General features: G+C 29.8%; 1 protein-coding gene across 2 annotated transcripts in view; it reads left to right on the forward strand.

Moving 5' to 3' along the window:
* Positions 1–9,297, forward strand: part of LOC139516177 (steroid hormone receptor ERR2-like) — a 52,859-nt gene extending 43,562 nt beyond the window's left edge. For both annotated transcript variants that reach the window (XM_071306084.1, XM_071306085.1), the window contains exon 7: positions 333–9,297. In XM_071306084.1, the coding sequence (XP_071162185.1) occupies positions 333–574 (242 nt within the window). In that variant the 3' untranslated portion in view covers positions 575–9,297. The remainder of the gene's footprint in view (positions 1–332) is intronic.
* The last annotated feature ends 9,473 nt before the right edge of the window (positions 9,298–18,770 follow it).

An 18,770-nucleotide genomic window follows, 5' to 3' on the forward strand; every position in this document is an offset into this window, starting at 1 on the left:
CTTAAAATGACTTCTTTATGACTGTATGTTGAAAACACCATTATCTTACTTTTATTTTTATACCCTTTTATAACTTTCTGATAGGCAGGCCTATTTATTTTAAATGGTCAAGTAATTAGTTATATCCTTATAAAACCTATTTGCTGATGTGGAAAAAAAAACCTTTCTACATTTTATACAGTCCTTAGGCCACATATAAATGAAACAAAAAACAAAAGGAATTCTCACTTAAAAGTTTGAAGAAAGGCTGGGTGTAATAATTCCAATATGCCTTCATGAAAATAAAAATTAGGTATATGTGTGTTTAAATATATATATTTTTTTTTTTGCAGATGTAATTATAGAAAATAGTGAAGCTATAAAGGCATTACAAGACCGACTACAAGATGCTCTGTTAGAATATGTCAAGAATCGGTACTCTGGGAATCTACGAAGAGTTGGACATTTATACATGTTGCTGCCATCCTTAACTCACATGAAACTTCTCACCAAACAATATTGGTTTGACATTAAAAAAGATGGACGTGTAATGATGCACAAACTATTCCTAGAAATGTTAGAGGCAGATTCCTGATGAAGCAGTTTTATAGTTGAACTTGTGTGATATTTTAAAAGTGCTAAAAATAGAGCTTTCAAAATAGTTATATTTAGAATCAGGAAGTTTTATTGTTGTAGATACTGTTATGTAGATTTGCGTGTCAATTTAGAGACATGTGATATTGTGTGATGCACCAAGTCTTTGAAAAGGATTATACACAGATAATGGAGCTAATCTTTATCCTTTGTAGTGCGTTTCGTCCTTCTTTTGCTTTACTTGTTACAAACAATTATGCAAACTGGTAGAGGGTATATTTAGTCAAGAATCTATCAAGTTCAGTGAAAAATTCATTGGAACTTGTCTATTTAAAAGTAATATAATATAAAAGTATGAAATTTTTAGTTACCAATAAATTAGTTTATTATTTATAGAGACAGCAATAAAAAGAAGATTTTGTAATACAATAAAGTTACTGCTTAAGAGTGTTAATAAAACTAGAATGATGGCTTATGCAGATGACCAAAATATCTTGACTAAGGGATTTATAATTATCAAACAAACTGTGATACTTTTCAATATTAATCAGATAGAAAGAAATGTATGTTTTAATGCAATCACCTCCCTTCTTAGAAAAATGTCCATGCAAAATATAATTATATGTTGGATCAAAATAGTTCAGATGAAACAACTTAAAGTTGGTGAATTAAACCAAAGTCAAACCATAGCAACTTTGATTTAAAATTTTCAAAAATTGCTGAAAAATTATATAATTTATGTTGTAATCTATCAGAATATAATTGATGACTAAAGAAATTTTGTGTAATCAGAATGGTATATATTACAGCAGAACTCATCCATATGTTAACCAATTTTCTTGCAGATAATTAATTTGACAAAGATGTTGACATTTGAAAACGAATCGTTACATAGTTTTCAATCACAGTCCAATTTAAACAGCTTAATTCAGTTTTCAATTACATTTTAAATAAAGTCTTGATAGAATTGTTTAACTCAAGAACATTGGTTAACATGTGAATGCTCTTATGTTGTAAAGTATATGGAGGCTTAAACTGTTTCATCTATCCTCTAGTCATATATTTTCCTTTTATTGAAATCTGTTATCAAAGACTTGGTGAAAATAGAAAAAAAAATGTGTTCCAATTTATTTTATTATACTAAAGTGTGATATATTATTTACGTTTGAAAATAACCATTTTTATAGTTGTTAGTTGATCAGGAAATATTGTTTTTTTTTATCTCCTAACATGGTAAAAAATGTCTGTCAGGGATATTAGCCATATATTTCATATCCATGTTTGTTATACTGTTATCTTCATGTCCCTTTTATGCAATTTTTTTACAAATAGATTTGACAACTATTTTAAAATTTACAAGTTTAAGTATAAAACAAAAATACTAGTTAATAGCTTGTTTAACATGGTCTGTTTTGATTATATACATCAGTAAGAAGAGCTATTTTGACCAAAATCACATTATTCTACATATTGTGGTTTATTTTCTTAGGTCTTGGGCAGGATTCCTTTCCATGTAGGATTAATTTTTTGCATTAATTGTTGAAAGATAGAAACAAAAGTCCTTAGTTTAATGTATGTTCTCCCAACAAACCCTATTAAAATCAAATTATAAAGGATTAAATACTCAACATAAACAAATAAACTCATCATAGATACCAGGACTAAATTTTATATATACGCCAGACGCGCATTTCAACTATAAAAGACTCATCAGTGACGCTTGAATCCAAAATTTTAAAGGGCCAAAAAAGTACGAAGTTGAAGAGCAGTACGGACCAAAATTCCTAAATATAAAGAAGTCTTTGAAAGATCTTAAGGCTCATATGTTCAGATTTAAGTTTTAGGTTTATTTGAAAGACAACGTCTCTCTCAACAAGATATTGACTAGTCAACACTCTGTTGTACCATACTTATATTGTGTGTTTAAGATAAGACTATGTGTATGTCTTAATGATATAGAAGGGGGCATTATGTTTTCCAGTCTGTGCTTCCATCGGTCAGTCCATCCTGTATCTGGCTGAAGTGCTAGTTTACTTACCATTAAGTTGCAGTAACATCAACTTAACCAAAAGTTATGAACTTTAAAATAGATAATAAATAAGGTTTTTGACCCATATTTCACAGTTCACTTTAATCACACTGGACATGGAAATAGGATATTGTTATAAGGATGATGTCCTATGGACATATTTTTTTTAAAATTAAAAGATACTTAAGAATAGTTTAACAATTAGTTAAGACTTCTGTAGTATAAATATTGCTTTAAATAGTAATCAGAAGTCACATAGTTCATGTGTTTTATACATGAATGTTACCAGGCCAGTTACAGAAATAGGTAATTCATAATATTATCATTGCTATCCTTGGCAGACATAAGATTGTTGTCCTTACTTTCATTGGTGAATTTAATCTCAAACTTCTTTTTTATGTAGAAATCCATTGTAAATATCATACTCTATAAAAGTAGAAGATTTTTTTTTCATGAATGTTCATTCATACTTGTATATGAATGAATATAGTCTAGTCAAGTCATCAGAATTCATGATGTAAATACATATAGATCATAAGTATTAGAAAAGAATGAAATTACATTTAAAAAAAATCATTGTCAGTATAGTTTCAAAATTTAAGGAATGCATGAAAGATCCAAATATGGATTATTTTAATGTGTATATAAGAAAATATTTATTGTAATCATTCAAAGGAAATTGATATATAAAGATGTATTGAAAAAATAAAAGAAAAAAAGAATAAAAATAAAAAAAATAAAAAAAAATAAAAAAGAGAAAAATTAAAAAAAAAAAAAGAATAAAAAAAACAAAAAAAAGAAAAAAAAAGGAGAAAAAACATTAAAAAAGGAAAAAAAAATAATAAAAAGGGTATTTATAAAAAAACAAAAAAACACAATGTCCCAGTAAATACAGAAAATCTGTATTGTGAGGTTGTTTCATGAATAAACAAATGGTGCATATGTTTGGAAATGGACATTTGCTAATTATTGTCGGTATTGCAGTGTGCTATTTCCTGTAGCCTGTCTGAATTACTGAATAATAATTATCAACTATTGTCTTTTCTTACTATCATCCTTTTGATATATTTCTGAAATGAACCTTTATGTAAGCAAAGATAAAAAAAATGTGATATAATCATAAAATTGTTAAAAAAAAAAAAAAAAAAAAAAAAAATAATAATAATATATGAAAAATAATTGCAAATTCCACGTAACAGACACATGAACATGATACTACTATTAAATTTATTGAATTAAATTCACCATTGAGAGTATGGACAATTATCAAGAGTTTTTGTTTGAGTGTGAACCTTACCATTCCTTTTTTGTCATTGAGAGATAAATTGTATGAAATTTTCTTCTGATTTGAAGTTACTTTGAAGAGTTTATATTGCTTTTGAAAAAGAATATAAAAGTTTTATTTTAATCATTATACAAACTTCAGATAAGATATACATAACTTGGAAGAAAAGCATTCTTATAAAAGATCTTACATTTCAATAGTTTAACTTTGCTTTTGTCTTATTGTATTTAAAATGATTGCATTGCTGTTATGAATCCGTCCAGAGTACATCAAATGAACAAAAATCCATTGCATGTACATGTATTGAAAATTTCAAATAGTTAAACTTGCGTGTTAAGCCACATATCATTTTGATTTTATTAAGTGTGTTAGACTTGCATGTTGATGTGGAAAAAGTGTTTGTTTAAATATGTCTGTGTGATTAAAATGTAATGATAACAGCTATTGAACATGTAAATACCTTAGAATTCCTTGTTTTAGGACATGACAACAATGCTTTTCTTCCCTGTGTAAATAATTCTTTCATGTAAATGAAACAAGTTGCTTTGAAGGATGATAAAAAAAAAATATCACTTCAAAGTTAGATGACCAAAGATAAAGAAAAAAATATCCCCCAAGAAAATATCTCAAAAAAGGTTTTAGTAATAAATTTAAGAAACTCTTCAAAGTAATGAACAGATTTCATAGAGTGGCTTGCTTTTGCTTGCATATTTTCATTATATTGACTGCCATTTTGACTGTACTTAGATTTTGTTTTGTTTTAAGAGAATGGTTGAATGTATATGTGCACTTTTTGTTCCTTTGGTCATATTTATTTACACAATCGCTTTACAGATGGCATTAAGATTCTGTTAAATTAGATATAAAGGATATATATATTTTATATTTATTTTGTTTTTTTTAGTTTTGCATTTAACAGATATGAATCTAGCAGTCTACTTCATTTAAAAAATCACATCAAGTGTAATTCCTAAAACATGTTTGTCAAAATAAATCACTGATAACTCTTAACATTTTAAGTATGCTATTGTGAAAACTACCTTTGAATCAGTAGATTCATCTCTTCTCACAACTGGTCAAATAAATTTGCTTGCTACAAGTTATTAAAACCTTTACATATACATCAGTGATTTTTGTTATTAATCTAGATGTTGCTTCACTTATTATGGCCACTGTTATTTGGGTGTACCATATAAAAGATGTATGAAAGTACAGTAATGTTTGATAGTGCTGTTCCAGTTAACTTTCCATTGCACTTGTTATAGTCTTACAAACTTGTGTAAATATTTGTTGATTTATTAAAATCACTCAATAAAACATGATAATCTAGAATATTTAACCCTCTGTTATATGGAATCATTGTTATATTGTATTTGTTTTTTTTTGTTAAAAGCCTGTAGCCTTTTTTGTGGTCATGATTCATCATTCCAAATTTTTTTTTCTTTCAACTTGTCATATTTTTTTTTTAAAAATACTGTATTTACCATTATGTAAGCCATTCTTCTTATCAATATCCCCTTCAAATTTTTTGGAGAAAAATTGAAGTATTAATTTTTAAGTATTAATTTTTCATCTAAGAAAACAATTAAACAAATCATTTCAATGTGTAAATTTTAGCTTGGTAATTATTCTTTATACTGTTGCATCTGTTTAGCATCATAAATATGATCTATCAAAGCACAGCTACCCTGCACTTAAAAAATTAAATGCTTGTATATTTGATTTCCATTATTTGTTTACACTCCCCCTTTTTTCTAAAAAAAAAAAATACATCACCTACAAGGCTTATAATTTGGTACATACAGTATTGAGCATAGTAAATGTATCTTCAGTCTATTTTTTAAAGCACTATATCTGTCACTATGAAGAAATGTCATGTGTTTTTTTTTTATCTACAAAGAAAGAATTGTTAGGTTGATACCAAACTCTTTTCAAATGAAAAGAAAGCAATATTTCTAAAGGAAATAAAAACTTTAATTTATTAATTTTATTCCTTCTTAAATTTGGTCCAATTAAAAAGATTGGCTTCTATGCTGTAATGAGAAGAAGTTAAAAAAAGTACATTTTTTTTAAATTTAGTAAACCCGTTTTTAGAAGAAGAAAAAACACTTCTTGCATATGCACCTTTACTGTACTGTTCAGTTATGTTACTCTTCATACATGTATCATACTTCTATATGTGCCAATAAATGAAATATGAGAATGTGAAAACAAATTAAGATTGCAGTTTTTGTATACTATAGATCATCCCAGTTTTTTTAAGTTTTGTTATTTTTAATGTTTAACTCTTTCGAGGACATTGCTACATATTTGCAAATAAATGACAGAAAGAGTTTATATAATTTAAGTAAAAGTTAATCTTGTGGAAGGACTGCTATTTAAATGATAATAATCTATACAAACTATATTATTTGATCAGTGTGATTATACTTCACAGATGTGAACTATTTTTGTCTGACCCTCTTAAACATCATTTACTCTCCAATTTGATTGGTTTTGAGTATTCCTAAAGGTTAATCTATAAAAGCCCTTTGAACCAATGTTATCAAGGAATTGTTTTATTTTCAAAACTATGATTAATGGAGATTTTTTTCTGTTTTCAGGCATTTTTTTTTCTTTCCAAATTCTTTCTGAATACGTCTAAAACATAGTCTTTTCATAAAAAGAAGAGTTCCCTTATATACACTGTCCCGTGTTATTTATTGAAAACAACACTTTTTTGCATTTCATGATTAATTAATATTGCTTTTTGTACTGGTAAAATTCGTCTAAGATACCAGGTTTGTAACTTGAATTTAATTTCCTGAAAGAAAAAAAAAGAAAAGAAAAAGTAGTCAACATAATGATTTTCAAAGAACGACCATATTTATTGTTAAAATCAGGAATGTAATGCCCCTTGACTACTAGAACTTCTATGAAACAGTTATTTTAAGGCATTCACCAATAAATATGAGAATGAATCTCTTAAGAACAACTTTGTTTTTATAATATCAAAGGAAAGCCATTTATTTTAACAGTATTATATATTTTTTTCCATTAAGAACATGGAGCCAAATTGTTAGTAATGATATAAGCACCACAAATAAATTGTGGCATTACACAAATGTGACATGCAAATTGTTAACAGTAAACTTTGGAAAAAGTTGAAGGGCTATAGTAGGGTAGAATCTCGTAATTGTTAAGGAGGTAGACCTTGGTTCAGGGAGATAACTCTTTAAATCAGTTAAGCGTTTGTAAAAGTCAAGTTCATCAATGTTTTTTAAGCATTTACCTGAAACAGATTTAAAATAATCTATGTAACCTAGAAGCTTAGAATATGTTTTTGAAAATGGTTGACACAAACGTACTGATGATTTTAAGAGTTATTTCCCTTAACCTAGGTCTACCTCCTTGAGTTAACTAGTATGTATAAAAGGACAAATTAGACACAAACACTGTTGACTTTAACTGATGCACACAATTTGTTTATTATTTTTATGACAAGTGCTTGTATTTTGCACTTTGATTTCAATATAGTTGGTTTACATTTGTCAGTTAGTAGAACAAGTCTCGATATTAATAAAATCCTAGAGTTAATAGCACAATTTGATTGTCAAAACTGTACTTTATATATTCAGTTAACAAACCACATCATTAAACATACAAAAACAAATTTTAGATAGATTTTTATTTTTATGAAATCCCAATTTGTTTTTAGTTAAAAGTTCCAAATAGGAAATATATCATCCCTGTTTAAAAACTTTCTGAATAGTTAATATATTTACTACTTGAATACCAAGTACAGAGAAATGATAATTGGGCTGTTGTTTGTTTTGTAAATGTTTACAAAGATTTGAAACATATTGTTACCTTAGTACTAGGAACATATCTTTGAGAAGTATAGTTATGCATATTATTTGTTAGCTTAATATCAGCATTGTGTATGCAGTTCATTTAAGCTTATTGTTGTTGTATCGCATAAGGAAAAAGATATTATTTTTCTAGGAGTTTTTTTTATTGAGATAGAAAAGTTAGACTTGATGTATCCCACTTTTTTACATTCCTGTGTGTGATTTGAAGTGTTTATTTTTGTCTGCACAATATATTCCCATGCAAAATTCCTTTTTCATCATCATTATTCCATGTTCAACATTAAACTTGCGAATGGAAATCCATGAATACTGAATTTAGATGAAAAAATAATCCCCAGGATTTTACAAAATTAGATTTCTTTTTTTTACTAGCTGAAAACATTTATTAACAAGTTCCAGTCAAATATTGTAAATGGAATAAAAAAAAAAAGATAATCATTAATATTCTGAGTTTCTTTTACAGTCATTTATTTATCTTTGTTTAATATTTTTTTGTTCCTTTTAACAAATTTCATAAAGATTTATTAGGGTAAAAAAAAAATTGTTTTTTTTTTTTTGTTAGCTTGCTTTGCATGTTTTAAAGAGTTTAATTTGGTAAGGACATAAGCAAATGGATTGGGGTTGCAACCTTCTTCAGTTGATTATTTTTAGTAATGTTTTTTGAAAAAAGCTCTTGATCACCTCAATACATTAATTTTTGGAAAAGTCTTTATTATTGAAAGTTCTTATGACTTGTTAATATAGTCCGTCAAAGTCGCATTAGAGAAGTAAATTAAACTTTGGTGCATGAAGAATTTTTTTATAACGTTCATTGATGTTTTATTTAAAGTTGTTTCAATGAAATTGGTACATTTATAATTTATTTTTAAATATTTTTTACATGCACATCTGTTATAGCCCGTTGTTATTAATGTAATGTTTCTGTTATTGTTAGTATTTATATTAAAACAATGCCACCAAACCATGCAGAAATTGCAGAACCCCGAACAAAACACATTGGAAATAAAACAATCTGATTTAATGGTAAACGATTTGCAGTAAATATGTAATGAACAAATTCAGCCGCAAAACAGACAATTTGTCTTTTTATCTTCAATTATTGTTTAAATGTACTGTCAGAATGTGACTTATTCACTGATATGTTCACTTAAAAAATAACTTTTTCTCCTTTTTCTCAACATGCATTGTGGAAAATGTGAAACATTTCAACTTTTATGTAATTGTGATGAAATTGAGTCATTTTTATGAAATGTATTGACAAAACAATAGCTTGAGTAAATACAAAACAATAGCCTATTAAGCAAATGTTTTTTTCTACAATTGAAAGGCTCCATGTATATGAAATGATCTCAATGTAAGCCAAATCCATAGCTTCTTCTGGGTCCATCTGTGATGAAGAGGTTCTAAATCATATCATTATCTTAGGCAGCATCCAGTACCTCATTACCCATACTTAGGAAATTGCATGGTTTGATATATATTTTGTGTGCATTTTTGTCAAGACAGAATTGCTACAACAGTCAACTGTTCAATATTAAAAATGGAGCTTGTCACAGAAATGTATTTGTTTTGTTGTTTTATCAATGCCTGCCGGTTAATAATCCTGTATAATATCAGTTAAGAATAAATGTACACGGATAGTAGCAAAAATGATAATAATTTACTCTACATGGAAAATGTTACATGTGTATTTGTCATAAAAAAGAACAATCCAACAATAAAGCTAAGTGTGAACATGTGGAGGTGATTCACTGTCTTCAGTGAAAAGACAGATATTCTCTTCTTGAGCACACCAATCTCTGAATAGGCACTGAAACTTGACTGAACAACTTTAACAGATTTAAAAATCCCCAGTAAAAACGTACATTACGTTTACACTTGTTACATTCTTAAAGTTTATGCTGTAAAAGATTTTTTAAATGAACATATAAATATCTGCAGGCAGAATATACTTGACATTCATAACCATATTCTGTACAGGGGATTTATTATAGCCAAACAAAAATTACTATATAGATATCAGAAAACCAAATTACATTTGAATGTCAAACAAGGAAAACATAAAAATACAAAGAAAGTCACGACTTAATTAGTTAATAGGAAAACCAGCAGCAAAAAGGAGTGATCATGTGGTCTTAAAAAAACATCATAATGTCCAAGGGTAATAATTGAACAGTTCAGCCGGATACAATTGGTTAAATCATTTATTTATGAAGAAAGAAAATCTAACAAACAAAAACTGGCTGCCATTCAAACGATATTGTTACCTGTATACAACGTACAGTTGACTGCTAAAAGTACGGTGATATGAAAAATGCGTGTGCGTCAATATTCGATTGCAGTTAAGTATATCAATCAAAACTGATATATAAGAGGTGAAAAGTATAACCAAATCAAAAAGAATACCAAGGCTAATTAAAAAAGGGTGAAGTGATGAGCACTGGTAGTTCATCAGTTTAAAAATCGCTGGAAATATATTCCAGTGATAAATCATTACAATTATCCACTGGAATACTTTTCTGGATATTATCATATTAAAATAACACCATGAACATTGTGGGTTCAAAAAATTCTGATTTAGAAATATGGAAAGAAAACCATATAAGAAATTTAACGATAGTTTTTTTTCCATACAAATTTGATACCTTGGTCAGATATTAATATTCAATAAATGAAAAAATATCGAAAAATATACTACAAAACTGTTGAGCATGCATGATATACCGGTATTATTTTATTTAAAATGTTCCTCTTCTCGTAGATATCCTATATGTATAAATCCTGCATCTGATCTATTACACGAATAACGTGTGAGACACAACTTCAGGACTAAGCACACCATCTTTATGAAGTAGATAATGCTCATACACATGATGGGAGATCCTCAGTTGAAAGGTCGTGTCTAAACAGTGAAGATATAAAAAGTATGTACGCATTCTAAAAGATGAGGCAAAAGATACCCGAGGCCCATTAAAATCAAATCCAAAATACACTGACAACGCCATGGCTACAAAAGTAAAAGACAAACATTAGTACACAAAACATATAGAAAAATAAAGCCTAAGCAAAAACTGGGGGTGATCTCAGGTGTTCCGGAAGGGTAAGCAGATCCTGCTCCACATGTGGCACCCGTCGTGTTGCTCATGTTATTATAAACACTGTAAAATTCGGAAGGTCACATTCGTCAAGGTTTGCGATTAAAGATGCTACATACTACATGTGGACGAACTAAGTGGTGTTACTGAAATGAGACCTATCATCGGCTTTGTATTTCCACGGGGGTTGACATATGAGGAGCAGATCTGGAACCGGCCCCTGTTTTTGTTTGGGTTCATGTTGCTATTGGTTTAATTCCCACCAATGAACAGGTAACGAAAAGACGATTTTAAGTGATTAAAAGTTACTTACCAGTTTATCGATCAGGACCATCTTCAAACCAAAACCGAACCATAATGTTTGATACAATTGTAAACAATAATAAAGTCGTCTTTTAAGTTTATCCGAATAATATTTATTGGTGGTATTTCATACAGAAGGGAACCTCCTGGTCTTTAAATTTCAAAACCATGAATTAAAGGATATCTATGTCCATGCAATCCGGATTAATAGTTTTTCTTCTTAATAAGAAAGTAGTTAACTGGTTATAATTGTAGGTTGATGCACAGAAATAAATTGTCCTCGTCTTATATCCGTAGTTTCCTTGAATGGCATTGATGTTTTCCGATCGTGCATGTAGGACGCTACAACTCTCACGTAAAAGAAATTAAACTTGCGTAATCATTTCTGTTCGAAAAGTCATCTGTAAGACGAATTCGTGTTCAATTTGAAATTAGCTATTTTACATATTGATCATTAAACAGATATCTGGTCTTCTCAATGTTATCCTTTCTCGTCTTACGAAGGGTATAATAAATTTTACATCCAACTTTTTATGAATGGTCCCACGAGTATTCTTCCTATGAGATAAAATGATTCGCCCTCTGGTTGATATCTTGGATATACGTGTTAATAAGCATGTCCAACATCTCACGTAGATAAAATTAGGCATTGATTTATTTGTTAGATGTTCAAAGCTATTCAACAGAATAAGAAGAATAAGAATATTTATTATTCCAATCAAGGGCCCTTGATGGGCAGCATAACATGTACACATAAAACAATACATCATGATTTGTAACAGAAAAACATTTTTATAAACTAAAATGAAACATTAAAAAAAAGTTCAGACAAATGTTATTATCTTCATGCTATAAAAATCATATACATTTAATTCCAGGCAGGATCAGAACCATAAAATCATTACAATTATCATTGTTATTACATAAATTAATTAACATTTCGTCTAACATCTAGACATGTAATAATATAGCTCCCTAAATATTTAAGTACAGACAAATTTTCATTACTAAATAACCAAACAAATTTTGCCTTATTTGAAAGATGTATAAAATTAGGACAAATACAGTTTATCTCCTTGAAAAATATCTCCCTATCATTTTTGTATGCTGGACAACTAGTTATAAAATGTTGTTCATCTTCAACCAGATTTAGAGTACATTTCTTACAAAGCCTTTGGTCTCTTTCTATATATAATGTTTTATACCTGTCTCTTTCTATTTTGAGATCATGTGCACTGATTCTAATTTTACATATGGCTCTTCTCAATTGAAAATTGTTTAAAGATAGATACATTTCTTCGAAATTTTACAAAACCATTACAACGTGAAATAAGTATCTAATTTACTACTCTGTGTATCTGTTCTTTTTGTGTTCCAAAATTTTACAAACTATTACAACGTTTTTGCTTAACTGACTTGATAAAAAAGTTGAGCTTCACCTCCAAATTATGAATATTCAGCTTTTTAAAAAGGAAATGTATGGATGAATACCAGCATTCAATATTATAATAAACATGTTTTTGTTACACATATAGGTATCATACAGTAAACCATCTTTCTTCTCCTGGTATAAACCACCCATCAATGTAGCCATAAAACAAATACTTGCACCAAATAACCAAGTATAATCAATATTTGTACCAAATATCAAAGTATAACCAATAATTATACCAAATATCCAAGTATACATAAATACTCTGAATATGCACCCCATAAAAGGCTATAATAAATACCAAAGACTTTGTAAAGTGGATAGTCGCACGACAACGCCGATGCTCTATATTTAATAAGAAATAAACACAACTCATACATATACAGTGTATATAAAGTGCTAATCCAGCTAGTTCATTTTCACTGTCATATGCGGGTATGTCTATTGTAGAATAAAGGATCATGGGAAAACTGTATTTGTTTACGTTTTGAAAATACCAAATTAATTGATTTGAAGGAAAGTTTTTACATATTTTCATTGTGATATGTCTTTATTATGTACAAACATAGCATTAAAGTTCAAATAAGTGTTATAAAAGCAACATAATATAGCATATCGATTTTTGAAAGCGATCCATTTTAACTATAGATGCGATGAATTATCACTGTTAGTGCAGTCATTTCTGATGTGGAATTTTCGAAGATGCGAGGAATTTTTATTGTAGAATTATGTGATAAATGCACTTGAAACAAATGAAAAAACTTAGTTGATGACTTTAGAATTTATGATAAATGTATTTTCAAATTGAAATACAAACTCCTCATTCATTCTTTGTCAAATATATAGCTTTTCAAACTTGTAACAAAAACGCTTCTCAAAATGTCATATTGTATTCTTCAAATTACGTTTTTCCTTGATTTAAAAAAAAAAATAAAAGATATTTCTGTATTTTTTTTAAGTCAAAGATTGATATTGCGGAGTTTAAGTGCAGTCTGTGTAAAATAGAGACGAGTACATTTGAGGACGTTATCTTCCACGCAATAAATACACTTGCGAACAGAGAAATATGCATCTTGAAACGCAATGGTGACAGAAAAGCTTATAAAAGATTAACTTTCCCCAGTTGTACCCTCAACTGCTTCAATTTCCATATTCTGAAAAAGACAGTTTTGGTAGAACAAATGTTCTTGACTCGATTGTTGCTTGCATGATTTTAACTGTATAAGGTGAAACGGTATGTGACATAAATATTATATCCACAGTCATTAAAACATGAAATGTAAGGTGTGGGCTAACTTTTTTGTTTGCATTGGTACGTGAAGTAGAGCACCCTTGATACAAAAAATTTATCCGTAATGAACAGCTCGATACCAGAGGAGAATTTATGGCGGACAGGCGGTTGCCCCCTTTTTGGAAAAAAATTTGGTTACTTTTATATGGAATCACTGGAGCGGGCCCCCTCTTAGGTAGTCATTGGACCCCTACTTATAAAAATTTCTAGATCCGCGAGTGGATACTACCACAGAGGTCAAACAATGCACATTTGGGTAATTGTACACAACATGCATGCTACAATTCATGTTTGATGATCTTAGACCCTTTGGGCCTCTAAGTGGGCTATTTCGGTAACTTGGTAAAAATCCCCAAACTGGATACAAGGTTAGATTCAGCATGTCAAAGAACCCCAAATGTCCATAAGGTCTTTTGTCTATAAAAATGCATGCATGGGATACATTTGTTATTGAAGGCATGACTGTAACAATAGGATGAAGATAAAAAAAATATCTTATTATGGGATCTCATTGGGGGGGGGGGGGGGTCTGATCCCTGATCCCGCTTACTGCTTTATCAGATTCCCGTGTCCCGCTTATACTATGCAGTTCTCATTTTTTAAAATTTTCCGTGTCCCGCTATACTTTATTTCTCGTTTTCACGACACAATCATTTGACTATCACGTGTCACGCTTGCAAAAAAATCGGCAATTCCGCGTCACGCTTATACCCCAACGCGACCCACTATTCTACTCTTTTCTGACTCTTATTAAGCCTATTATAAATATATTAAAAAAGTGTGTTTTTTATCCCTTTTTATCCCGTCTCGTTTCGGGTTGAGCCACAGATAGATAAGATGTCATATGTGACAATGAGACAACTCTCAAAACGAGTCACAATTTATAAAAGTATACCTTTATACGTCAAAATACGGTCTTCAACATGGAGTCTTGGCTCACACCGAACAGCAAGTTATAAAGGGCCCCAGTGTAAAACCTTTTAAACGGGAAAACCAACGATTCAATCTTTATCAAGATGTACGTAATTAGTGGTGAAGTGTCATGGAAATGGATAAAAAAAACCAAGGATATGGAAATGGATAAAAAAAAACAAGGATAAAGATCCCTATACGATTCATAAGAAATTTTAAAAATGGAATACATTTGAAATAAATGTTATTTCTATTGAATTTATTTAGAGTGTTTTAAAACTAAACTTTCCTCTGTAAGTTAAATTTTATCAAATCCGTCTCTTACTTTATCTATTGTTTGAGCAAGTCGGCTAAATTAAGGCTTTACAGCTAATTTCCTAATGCATGTAAAGCAAAACTTTGGTTGACTTGATTGCTTAGTTTGTATAATTGTTTATACAAACTTTGTGAATAAGATTGACATCTTTAAACAATATGTATCGGCATAGTTTAACCTGTATTTATATAATTATTATATTTGAATTAAATTGGGTGTTATCATAATGATTGTACAAAACAAAAACCAAAGCAAGCACGCTAACTAAAGTATTGCTTTACATGTTTAAAAAAATACGCCGTAATAGATAAAAAAAAAATATATCATACAGTGAAAATGCGCCGCATATACAATAATAATGAATCGCTCTACAGTGAAAATGAAAGAATAGTATCATTATTCGACAGTAAACATGACTCGCATAAAGAAAGCATCAAAGTGAAATTCGGTTCAATATGAAGAAACTGAATGACAAAACCTATTTTACGTTATACAACTTTAATAATTGTGTTGAAATGAATATTTTTTCTGCAACAACATATTACCTGTTAGTTATAAAACACCTGCACGATCTGTTCGTGAAATGTCCTAAATATTCACCTATTTTGGTATATATTTCACAGCTATTTGGATTAAGGCGCGAAAAAAACCCGTTCGCATCTCTTACTTTGTTTTATTAGTATTATGTGTTTCTTAACATTTACTTTTTAACTAATTTTCTTCATTTTCTTCAAAAATAAAAAAAAAAGTCGTCTATTTATTTAATTCTTTTAATTCTACATCAAAAATTTCTGGCATATACAGTGAAAATGATATTTTAGGATCCGCACTTTACATACACTGCATATATATCTACACATATCATATATAATTCAAACATCAGTATCAAACACAAAAAAAAACAACTCTCCAAATATAAAGCTTAATAAACTTTAACCAGAATTAAAATTTACCAAGAAAATTCGACTGCTCAGATTGACGATGTCGTGCTGAATGATTACATAGGCAATAAAATACCACGAAAATAATTTTGAAGCGGGAAAACATTACGCCCTCTATGCTACATATGATGAAACACCCAGGAGAAATAATTTCACTCTAATGCACTGCCCGTTTAAACGAATGAAATTATAAATATTCTTTATTCTAAACCAATATTTTAGCATTGATAATACAACTGAAAAATATAAAGGGAATCTACCAAGCTCTCCTAGCACAGCTAGGTTAGAAGACTTTTTGTTTACACCTAATATATACTTCATATATCTGATTAAAATTGGATTTATCTAAAAAATCATTCATATAAATGTGCTGTAATGAATATTCACTTTCTTTCTGGCATGCTGCAGAGCTAGTTTTAAACATACCTGTAATTTCACTGCCATGCATTAAAATGGGTTTTATTGTAAGGTCATATTATATATATTTTAACACTATTGAATCACAGGCGCTTGGGTGTATGATACAGATTTTTTTTTTGGATTTTTTTTTTGCTGATTAAAATATTCAATTTTCTATATTTATAATACATATCTATCACTTCTGTGCATGTCTCACCTAGTTTCGAGTGATTTAAACGACCCAGAGAAAATACCCAATTTTACTATCCATACTAAGAAACAAAATCTGTATCATACACCCAAGCGCCTGTGTATTGAATGTATGACTATCGTGTCTAGCCTGTCACATGAGGAGTACGAACTCACAACCCCAGTGTTGACAGGTTAATTATACTCTAGATGAACTACCAAGATCACTCGTCCATCGAGACCCCTCAGATCATTAAAGGAACATTCCAAAATAAAAATGCTTTTACAAGTCCAGCACACGAGAAGATAATGAGACCAAATCATTGAAGATTTATCCTCTCTTATGTACGACATAGAATACATTAGGACCGAAATTTCTTAAATTACATATTTGAGTACGTTGTGTTAGTCAACTGACCAACTGCGAGGGTTGAGATCAAGCATTTGGTTCTCTCCTCCATCCTTGCCTGAGCCTGTCTTAGGTCAGCAACTTCGTAAATGGTTGTCTTGTGTCATATCTTGATATGATCGTGTTGGTTAAATTGTACAACGTTTACTCCTGGAAGAGTTTATTTGGTTTTGGTGGCGGATCTTTCATATCTCTTTTAGATTTATTTTCTTGTTTTCAGACTTGAGAATCGATTTAGGGTTATTATTTAGACATCTGTTTATTGTTGTGAACACCGTTTATTGCCCTCTATATGTATTTTTTCTGTTTATTATTTTACACATGGGTTTCCGTCTTATTTAAGTCTTCAAGCCCTGTATCTTATTTTGTTAATACCAAATATATTATGATAGCAGAGTACAAAGTGGCGGTTAGAAACATTTACCAGCAGGGATAGGAAGGTAGCAGCAGACTTCCCGTCGATCAAGTGGAGACAATATATGAAATTCGCGGCTTGTCACTGAGTAGGAAAATATTCAGGAAGACGAATGGATCTATCCTACTGGGTAATTGTCATACTGCAGCCGGTGAATCATGCTTATAGAAATAGTCTTTGTTGAATTGTATAATTTGATGGTTTAAAAGAATTACTCAAGTTTACGATTATAAACATCAATTGTGTGTTGGTATGAGCCAGTGTTACACGTCATGTACATCGTAACTATAAAGACACAAGTTTGTTTTCCAGTTATGCGTGCCTCCATTCTCACAGACAAATTTATCATGACGGAAAGAGTTCTGAATGTGTTAGCCTGGAATTCGAAGTTGTAATTTGTGCCTGTTGCAAGATAACTGTCAGACTAAATTCTGACTTCCCTTTATTAAAGATGAAACGTGGGTGTTTTTCTGCATAAATATAGATACATTTCATATGGTAAAAACACATTAAAACCAACTTCACACGCTATGCGTTATAAGTGTCACGTAGAGTCTGTGCAATACGACAGTTTTATAATTTCATATGGTAACAATAAACGCAACGTGTGACTATGTTAAAACGATCATAATTTTGTCCATCTGTAACACATGCAGCCTAAAGTTTGTGCCCATGCCTCAAAAGAATAAATACTTTGGAAGAATAGTTTCAGTAGCCAATACAAATCTTGAGGATGATGAAGCAAAAATTGTAATTGTTTTTAATATATGACGAAGAAGTAACCAACTTTAACCTTTGTAAATTACAAATTCAGTTGCCACACAACGTGAGTCCAATGTCACCAAACTCAGTCACGATATAAAAGTGCAGTCATCGAGAGTACGTTAGAAAAACCAACGGTTTAAAAGAATTCTTATTTTACAATAAAGTAAAAAAAAAAGATAAAAGGAGGATGCAGGCATATTTATAATCAACACAAAATTGTCACAGTATATTTATCAATATCTCTGATTAAGAGAATTGTTATACATAAAACTGTTGAACTGGTCTGCGACTGTCCTTTGTCATTTATATGCATACGCTAGTTTAATATCAAAGTGGTAATTGTGTATTTTTGATATTTTCACATATTATATTCACAAAGCGTTGTCAATATAATGGAATTTTATGCGACTGTTTTACAAGTGAGAGGTTCGTCTATAGCTATAATAACAGGTTTGAGCAATCGTTTTCTATATAAGAAAATGCCAGTACCAAGTCAGGAATATGACAGTTGTTATCAATTCTTTTGATGTGTGTGAGCTTTTGACTTTGCCATTTGATTTGCGTT

Source organism: Mytilus edulis, chromosome 3, assembly GCF_963676685.1.
Source record: "Mytilus edulis chromosome 3, xbMytEdul2.2, whole genome shotgun sequence".
NCBI classification, from domain to species: domain Eukaryota; kingdom Metazoa; phylum Mollusca; class Bivalvia; order Mytilida; family Mytilidae; genus Mytilus; species Mytilus edulis.